Below are 8,610 nucleotides of genomic sequence, written 5' to 3' on the forward strand. Positions count from 1 at the left end.
CTTCTTCCACCAGCTCTGGGGCCTGGGCCCCACCTTTCCCATCGCAAAATAAAGCTAAGAAGAGCTTTTAAAAACCGAGCATCAACCACCTGCCAGGTGCTGAATCCACTCTTTCATCAAATCTTCCAACAGCCCCAGGAGACAGGTCCAGTGACCACCCTCGATGAAGATGAGGAAATGGGGGCGACAGATCAGGTTTGAACCACGCTCCTCACTGCTGTGGTTTATTGGACCTAGAATAAGAGTAGCCAGTTCACAGGGTGGTTTGGGGATTATGTGAGGTAATGTGTGTGAAAGAGCTCGGTACAGATTTGGCTCTAGCAGAACAGAGTCAACATTAATTTACCCAGAGGCTTAAGAGTGGGATCTGGACCCACCCACATTTGAATCTCAACTTTGCTATTTTCTGACTGTGAGATCTCCGGCCAGCCAAGTCACTTTGCTTGTCCAACCCTCCTTTTCCCTGTGTGAAAAGAGGGATAATAATAGCTACCTGGAAGAGCTATTCAGAAGACTGGAGATAAAGGATGTAAAGTGTCTGATGAAGTGGGTGCTCAATAAACTGGAGTGATTGTTCAGGATTATCTTTTATTTCATGTCACTCAGACGGCAGTTCTGCCCGGCTGTGGTGAGGGACACCACCATCGGGGCTGGAGCCACGGAGGCAGTACCTTGCCTGGGCAGCTCCTGGCCTCCCCTCCTGGCCAGGTCAGCCCCTCAGTGGGCCCTGGCTTCAGAAGGGCTTCCAAAGCGTGGGGACACTGTTGCTAGGCACCTGTTGCTAGGCAACGCACTGTTTCTTCTGGCCTGGCCACTTGCCCGAGGGCTCAGGCTTCTGTGGAGCAGCGCCTGCCTCCTGCAGCCTCTTGCCCTACCTCAGAGCCCCTGCAGAGGGCAGGTAAGGGTGGGGCCAGCTGGGTGGTTGGGCCCCACGAGAGCTGAGCCAACTTCTAGTGGGAGGTGGGCAAGGCCGAGGGACCCTAGGGAGAGACAAGGAGCCTGGGGCTGGGAGTGAGCTTCCCAGCTGGGGTGGCCAAGAGTGCTCAGGGTGGGCGATTGTCGGGCTATTCCGTTCCCGGAAGAGGGCACGTGGGGGCAAAGATGAGGGGCTGAGGGGTCGGATACCCTGGGTCTGAATCCCGGTTCTACTACCTATGATGAGCTCATCCTTCACCACTTGGGACCTCAGTTTCCCAGCTGTAAAATGGGGGAGGGGGTTGGTGATAAGGTGTGAGGAAGGTGAGATGAGACACAGGGTACACAAGTGTTGATGAGTACTAGTCCTTTCTTCAGTTTGGGGTGTGGGTGTCGGTGGAAAGGCACAGACCTGGGGGAAGGGCCACTGTGTGGGCTTCCATCACCTCCTCTGTGGTCTCCGCAGCCTGGGCCTGGGGCAGGCTCGGGGCCCTTGGGCTGCCAGACCTCTGGGGCTCCTTGTTCTTCCTTCCTAGGACCCCCGGGGGCCCTGCCCCACAGCATCATGATGGGGAAACTCCCCCTGGGGGTTGTATCCCCCTATGTGAAGATGAGTTCGGGGGGCTGCACAGACCCCCTGAAATTCTACGCCACCAGCTACTGCATAGCCTACGGTGAGGGCACCTTTGTGTAGGAGGCACGCCCAGGGCACGGGGCAGGAGTGGGGACACCCTCCTAGACCCCTGGTGCGGGCGGATGCTGGTCCTGCCTGGGGAGCCCTGGTCACTGCTCTGCCGCTCTGCTGACCCTGAGTCCTGTCTGCCTGCTTCCCCTCTGGCAGGCCGGGAGGATTTCAAGCCCCGCATGGGCATTCACCACGGCACAGGCTACAGATCAAATTACCGGCCCGTGGTCTCATGTCAACCCAATCTCAGTGCCCTGGACAACCCGGCCGTGGGGTACAGTCGGTCCAACCCCTGCTCACCCCCTGCCCACCCGGGCCTTAGCCCTCAGGGCCATCGGACCTCATCAGACCAACTCCAGGCTCCGCGCTTGGGGTCCGGGATCCTGGGGGAGTCAGGGCCTGGTCCTCATCCTGGGCCCCAAAGGCAAGCAGACTCCCGAGGCTGCTGTGGGAGGTCTGAGGGAGGTGGAAGCCTCCAGGGGACAAGGGGAGGTGGCCCTGGTGGTAATAGCTCCCCCGCTCCTGCCCCGCCCTCAGGGAACAAGTCTGCAACAATTTCCAGACCGTGACCAGTCAGAGCTCCCGTCCCCTGGAGGTGCCTGATGGCAAATACCCACTGCTCTGGAACATGCACCAGACCCACCCTGGCTCCTCTCGGGAGAAGGCCTGGGAAGCCACCCCCACCAGGGAGGTCAGTGCTGGGCCAAGACCAGGACGGAGGGGGACCCTAGCCTGGGGCAGAGGAAGGGCTAGAGAGTGGACAGGGTGGGGATCCCTCCAGAGGGTGGGGCTGCACTGCCAAGTGTTGGTCAAGGCTGAGATGACTGGGCCTGGGGGAGCCACAGTGTGGGCTGGGGTCCCCTCACCTTTATCACCTTTGACCTCGCCCCCATCCCCCCATCCCCTCCCCCTCCATATCCATCCCCATTCCTGTCACCATCATCATCTCTACCATCCCCACCTCCAGTCCTGTTCCCTCCGCACCCCAAGCCCATCCACTTCCCCATGATCTCCCCCATCTCATCCACATGTCCACGCCCACATCACCATCCCCACTGTGGCTGTCACTTTCACTTTTGTCATTATCATCCCCGTCGTCTTCATCTCTATCACTGTGTGACCATCATCCTTATCACCACCACCGCCAGAATGGATACTGCCATTCAGGCAACCAATATGTTCTAAACACCTCTTCGATTTCTGAAGGTGATAAGTGCTGGGGAAAAATATACCAGGGAAGAGGCAAGGACTGAAGCAGAAGTGAAGGAACTGGACCTGCAAGTCAGGAGGGTCAGAAAAGAGCTTACTATGGAGACATTAGACAAAAACTTGAGGGACGTCAGTATTCCTCCAGATGCAGCAAAGTAAGGGAAGAGCATTCCAGGCAATGCAGACAGCAAGTGCAAAGGCCCTGAGGTGGGAGCACCTGATGGGAGGAGGGACAGCAAGGAGGCAGGTGGCTGGAGCGGAGTGAGGAGCTTAGGTCCTTGTGGGCCGCCGTCAGGACGTGGGATCCTACCCGGAGTGCAATGGGAATACTGCAGGGCTTTGAGCAGAGGAGGGATATGGCCCAGCTTCATCGTAAAGGGACCCCCCAGGCTGCTGTGCAGATACTCTGTCGGGGTCAAGGGCAGAATCAGAGTCAAGACGTGATTGCCATCCCCTCACCTGGAGCGTAATTGGCTGCTCCGTCCTCCCAGGTCAGGAAGGTCCATTTTGACACCCAGGACTGTGGGCCCCAGGCCATCAAGGGGCTGGCGCCCAAGGAAGTGCCCTTGCTCCACCGACAGCAGAACAAGGGCTCGCTGGAGTGGGAGGATGCCCGACACGTGAGTGGGTGGCCCCGATGAGGGCCTTGGGCAGGGCAGAGGGGCCGGACGCACCTCCTCCGGCTTCCTCGAGACAGGTTCTGTGCTGACTCACCCGAGCAGCCAGCTCAGTGTGGGCTCAGGGCACACACACTCAGAGAGACTGGGGCGAGGCAAGGATTTGAGATTTGGTATTTCTAAGGCAGCAGCAAAGTGGTCCTCACGGGCTTCCTTACATGTATCTTGGGATTTAATACCTGAGTTCCCTTCTCTTCCGATCCCATCCTGGGCCCCAGTGTACTGTGAGCACCCATTCCCTTCCATCCGCCTCTCTCCTCTCTTTGGGCCCCTCCTGCTCTGGGTCGCAGGGGCTCTGGGTCCCGTTGTTCATTACTGGAGTCCAGCGTGGGATATGACTTAGTTTTCATTGTCACGGAGGAACTGTGCTCTCCTGGTGGAATTTCTGGCGCTGTGATGCCTGATGAGAGAGAGATGTGTGTGGGAGCATGCAGGTCTACTCAAAGCACAGAGAACCGGAGAGCCAGCACTGCCCCCACTGCCTCTGGGCCCTGGTCTACCTTGCGTCCCCCATCGTTCCACTCTTTGTGCTCCAGGGCCCCCGCTTCATGACTTCCGAGTATGATCCCAAGTATCTCAAGGAGCGTTCAAACCAGCCAGGTAGGCAGGAGTGAGTCTAAGCTCAGGCCTCCCACTACACCTCCCTATTCCCGACCCTTGGGAGAGACCCCCGGGGACCCCAGAGCTGGCACAGGGCTGAGGAGGCACCAGCGGAAGACAGAAGGACATATCGGCAGCTTGGGGAAACCATCTTCCCTGGGCTGACCTCTGTGCTTTAGGTCTGCTGATCTCCAAAGGACGACTCTCTTGCTTAGGAGGGCTGTTTGAGGTTTGCCCTTCCTTTTGCTCTCCTCTCTTGCTCTCTGCCCTGGACTCTGGAGTCCCCCTGTTGCCCATGATCCTGGCTGCTCCAGCCTCCAGCTCCCCCCACACCTACTGGGACACCGAGCCACTGGTGGTCACGTTGGTGGGGCCTGCTTGTCCCAGGCCAGCACAGAGGGGCTGTCTTTTGCAGATCTCTTGCAGAAGAAATCAGCTGGGGCCAAGGAGGAGACTGGCTTAACCGAAGCTTCCAACAAGAGCCCCATCATCTTCCAGCCGCCCTCCCAGGTCCTCCCTGGGGACCCGGTAAGTCAGGCTGGGCCCCACTAGAATTTCAAGGTGATTGAAGCTTTCCAGTCTGGGGGTTTCTAGCTTTAAAAATGTATATATATGAGCTGCAGAAGCCTTTGCCGAAACACAAGATGAAAGAGCTTGGGCGAAAACCACTACTTTGGTCCAACTCCCCCATTTTCTGGATGAGAAGACTGAGGTCCAAAGAGGAAAAGCAGCATAGCCAAGGTCACTGAGAGTTCAGACAAGAACCCTGGACTGCTGGTTCCCGTTCAGCATCATGCCCTCCCCTCCCTTCTTCCCAAACTCTCCCCTTTCCTTTGTACGTCCAATTATACCCATTTGTGCTGAGCCCTTCTCTGTGCTCAGGACAACGGAGCAGTTGAGCAGCCTAATGCTCCTCTGTGGCCTCTTTCCAGGTCCTCCTCCCCAGCCGGAGTGTCACCAAGTCAGACTTTCTCCCCATGACCCATCCTCACGTAAGCTGAGCCAGGGCTGGAGGGGAATGTCTGTGCCACAGCCTGAGGTCCTCCTGTGGGGCAGTTGGGATGGTGCCGGAAGCCATGCCAGGGGCTGCTTTGCTGCCTTAGGGGGATGAGTTCCTGCCGGTGCTGGCCAGAGGCTCCGAGCGGGAGACCGGCTTCAGCCGAGTGAAGGAGAGGACTCTGAACCCCAGAGTGAGTGGCCTCGGGGGGCTCCCCTGTGTGTTCTGAGAAGGGAACACTCAGAGAGGAGGAGACAGGGAGGTTTCTTGGACCCGGTGGCATTCGATCCAGGCAGTGCAATATGGGAAGAATCAGGATATTTGGAGATGCAGAGGAAGGACCCCTGGGTGGAGGGAGGAAGGACCTCTGGGTGGAGGGGGAAAGGCCCAGGGGCTGGAAAGCGAGGGATGTGTTCAAAGCCGTGACTTCAGTGGGGCTGGAGGGGGACGCATCCTGGGGCTGGGGCGGTTGAGGCTGCATGGGCCTCTGCCTGCCTTCCCTCCATCCTGCTGCCTCACCCTGGCCACCCGGCTACCCTTCTTGTGATTCTGTCCCTTGCAGGTGCCCCCTTCCGGCCCAGAACCCAGCAGCATGAACCACTGGCAATTCCAGCCCCCACAGAGGATGCAACAGACAAATGTTGCCCTGCTTGGCCAGGAGACCGTGTGGAAAAAGGTAAGGCCTGGGGTACCCAGCCCCTACCCCAAATCCCCACCCCCTCCTGACCTGAGAAGTCCCCTCTCTATCCCTCTGGTGCAGGAGCCCACAGGGTTCAGCCTTAACAACCCCAGCTATGTCCGGAGCCCCTATGACCCTGACCTGGATAATCGCTACCTGACCACCTACAACCAAGGGTGAGCCCCTCTTCCCTACCCACATCTGGGTCTGTGAAGCTGACCCATTTTACAGACAGGGAGACTGAGACTGCGAAAAGTAATGAGCTCACAGTAATGAGTGAAGAAGGCCAACACTTGATTAATGTGGGTTCCCCCAGAAGCAGACCCCGAGCCAAGGAGTTGGGTGTGAACCCTTTATTAAGGGTGTCAGGGATGGGGGTAATGGGGTGGGGAAGGATGGCCGCCAAGAACAGTGTGTTATTAAACCAGGTATCCCATGGGGAGACACTAGAAAACAGTGCAAAACACACAACTCAGAATCATCCCAGCCAAGGAACGAGAGAGCTGGGGTATTCATACCCCACACCCATTGATCCTTGGTTAAGGGCTGTCCCCAGGGGTGATATTAAAGCCCAGGTACCTCCTTGCTCCAGTAACCCAAGGGCAGCTTTCCCAGAGATGCAGTGCAGGCCCCTGGTGGGCAGGGGAGGAATGAGGGAGTACAATGGGGTCTATGTGGAGCAACAGGGCATCTGCTAAGAGACCACAACCAGTCCATGGCAGGTGGGCTCCATGCACTCTCAGAAGGTAAGCTCTGTGCTGTGTGAGCCCTGGGCAAGGAGTGAGTGTCCTGGGCATCAGGGAAGGCTTCCAGGAGGAAGTGGCCCTAGAGTCATGGGGGAGGCTCCCCAGGCCAGGACTGGGTGGGGAGGGCATCCCAGGGGTGGGATAATGGAGGTGTAATTCTTAGGCAAAAGCGTCCCCTCCTGGCCTCTGTCATCTGTGTGTCAGCCTGTGTCATCCGCGTCCACACTGCTCCCCCTGCTCCTCCATCTCCCAGGAGGATTGGAGCGAAATGCTCCCTCTTTTGAATGGGGACGCTGAGGCTCAGAGGGTGGAAGCGGTGCCTGAACCTCACAGCAGATCCGCGATGCACGTGGCAGCTCCAGTTCCCGGGGAGGGCAAGGGGGAGGGGCGGGGCCTCACTCTGGGAGTTGGGGGACAGCTGTGCTCCTGCCCCTCCCCAGGCTCCCGCAGACCCTCAGGCCCAGCCATCTCTCCTTCCCCCCGCCTGCCTGTCTGGTTTTCTGAGCGCTCAGCAGGTGTCAGGCACACCACTCCTTCCTCACGGGCCCAGAGCCCCAGGGGTTGTAGTCACTGATTTTCTCATGTATCTCTCCGCACCCCCTTTGTAAACTCAAGGGCTGGGCCCACACCTTGCTCATTTTGGCACCTTCAGAACCCGGCCCAGTGCTCAGTGAAAATTGGCAAAATGGAAGAAAAAGTCAAACGCCTAGAGAGAAATGGAGGCGACGGGGTCCCCAACCCCCATCCTCGCCCATCCCCCGAGACGTTCACAGGCCAGGGAGGGAGGCATGGCATCTCTTAAAAGTCTTTTACACTCCAGAGCGCTGTCTCAGCCTCAGGGGCGGCTCCGAGGAGGGGCGCCCAGCTCAGGGGCAGCGTGAGGGCAGGCTTCCAGGGTAAGAGGTGAGTGAGTGGACAGGGCCTTCGGGAGGTTGGAGGACCTGCAGCAGTCTGTGCTCCGCTGGAGCCAAGATTCCTGCTGGAGAAGCGCAGAGAGGCTGCGGAGGACAGAGACCAGCTTCCCGCCAGCTACTCTTCTGTGTTGAAGGTACTTCGAGAGCATCCCCAAGGGTCTAGACAGTGAAGGCTGGACTCGAGGTGGCTTCCAGCCCCAGAAGCCCGGAGGCTATGCCCTCAACCAGCCGGTCACCCGCGTACAGGCCACCTCCAACCCCACAGAGAGCCTGCGGCGCCTGAATCCCCATGTGGGCAGGTAGCACGCCCCCCTCCTGCTCTGTCCTTTGCTGCATCTAGGCCTTTCCCCGGCCTCTCCTCCCTCCTTCGTCTGTCTTCCATCTGAGAGGCCCATTTCCTCTCTCTGGTTTGTTCATTGCCTCTCCTGCCCGGCGGGGCTGCTGCCCTCCTCTGCCCAGCGACCCCTCCCTCTGCACGGCTGCCCCCGCCCCGCCCCAGTCCCCGGGGCGCTCGTGTTTCCTCGCACTTGGCCAGCTCCCACCTGCTCCCTGCCAGCTGTGGGGTGGGGTGTGTGGGGACAAAGCGGAATGACTGTGGCTCTGCCTCTCTCTGACTCCTTTCTGCTCAATCCAATTCCTCAGAAATCCCGTTTGTACCAATAATGGCCCAGAGCTGGCCGGCAAAGACTCTGTGGCTTGGCCATCCCGGCTGAGCCCTGGCGCCGTGTGGAGGTGGGGGGGAAAGAGAAGGTCCGGGCTCGCTGCCCCACCCCTCCCTCCCCTGCATCCCCTCCTTCCTGCAGGACCCTGGTCTCGGCTGACCCCTTCTACCGAGCCACGCCTCCCGGCAGCCACGGCAGCGGCTTCGCGGTGCCCCTCTGAGCCTGAGGCCTGGGTAAGGGGCCGGGGGACCTCCACCCACAGCTGCTCCCCGGGCAGGGGTGGCCATCGAGGACCAGCCCCCCATCCTAAGCCCTGGGTCAGGCCAATCCTGCCCGGGGACCCCAGCCCCAGAGCGGGGGGTGGGAGATCAGGGGCATCTCGAGGTGGGGAGAGTGCACAGACCACCGGAGCCCCTCAGGTCTCATCTCTGTCTGCACAGGTTTGCCGACCCCAGGGGACAGGAGCTGGCTACTGTCCCTATTCCCACATTCCCCGGGGGGCTCCCCGGCTACTTTGCTAATGAAA

At 59.3% G+C, this 8,610-nt stretch overlaps 1 protein-coding gene across 1 annotated transcript; it reads left to right on the forward strand.

Moving 5' to 3' along the window:
• The first annotated feature begins 1,480 nt into the window (after positions 1 to 1,480).
• SAXO4 (stabilizer of axonemal microtubules 4) lies at positions 1,481 to 8,304 on the forward strand. Its single transcript, XM_060019716.1, has 12 exons — positions 1,481 to 1,589; positions 1,757 to 1,874; positions 2,138 to 2,291; positions 3,301 to 3,429; positions 4,023 to 4,086; positions 4,502 to 4,614; positions 5,019 to 5,078; positions 5,190 to 5,276; positions 5,646 to 5,759; positions 5,844 to 5,938; positions 7,557 to 7,721; positions 8,226 to 8,304. The coding sequence occupies exons 1-12, from the start codon at positions 1,481 to 1,483 to the stop codon at positions 8,302 to 8,304; spliced, it is 1,287 nt and encodes a 428-aa protein (XP_059875699.1).
• Positions 8,305 to 8,610: the final 306 nt, after the last annotated feature.

Source organism: Delphinus delphis, chromosome 8 (assembly GCF_949987515.2).
Source record: "Delphinus delphis chromosome 8, mDelDel1.2, whole genome shotgun sequence".
NCBI classification, from domain to species: Eukaryota; Metazoa; Chordata; class Mammalia; order Artiodactyla; family Delphinidae; genus Delphinus; species Delphinus delphis.

What these genes read in the sequence shown, in the direction of transcription:
- SAXO4 (XM_060019716.1), top strand. Translation starts at nt 1,481, where the DNA reads ATGATGGGGAAACTCCCCCTGGGGGTTGTATCCCCCTATGTGAAGATG. An exon ending in TCCCCATGACCCATCCTCAC is followed by an intron (nt 5,079 to 5,189) that starts GTAAGCTGAGCC and finishes TTGCTGCCTTAG; the next exon opens with GGGGATGAGTTCCTGCCGGT. An exon ending in AGGAGACCGTGTGGAAAAAG is followed by an intron (nt 5,760 to 5,843) that starts GTAAGGCCTGGG and finishes CCTCTGGTGCAG; the next exon opens with GAGCCCACAGGGTTCAGCCT.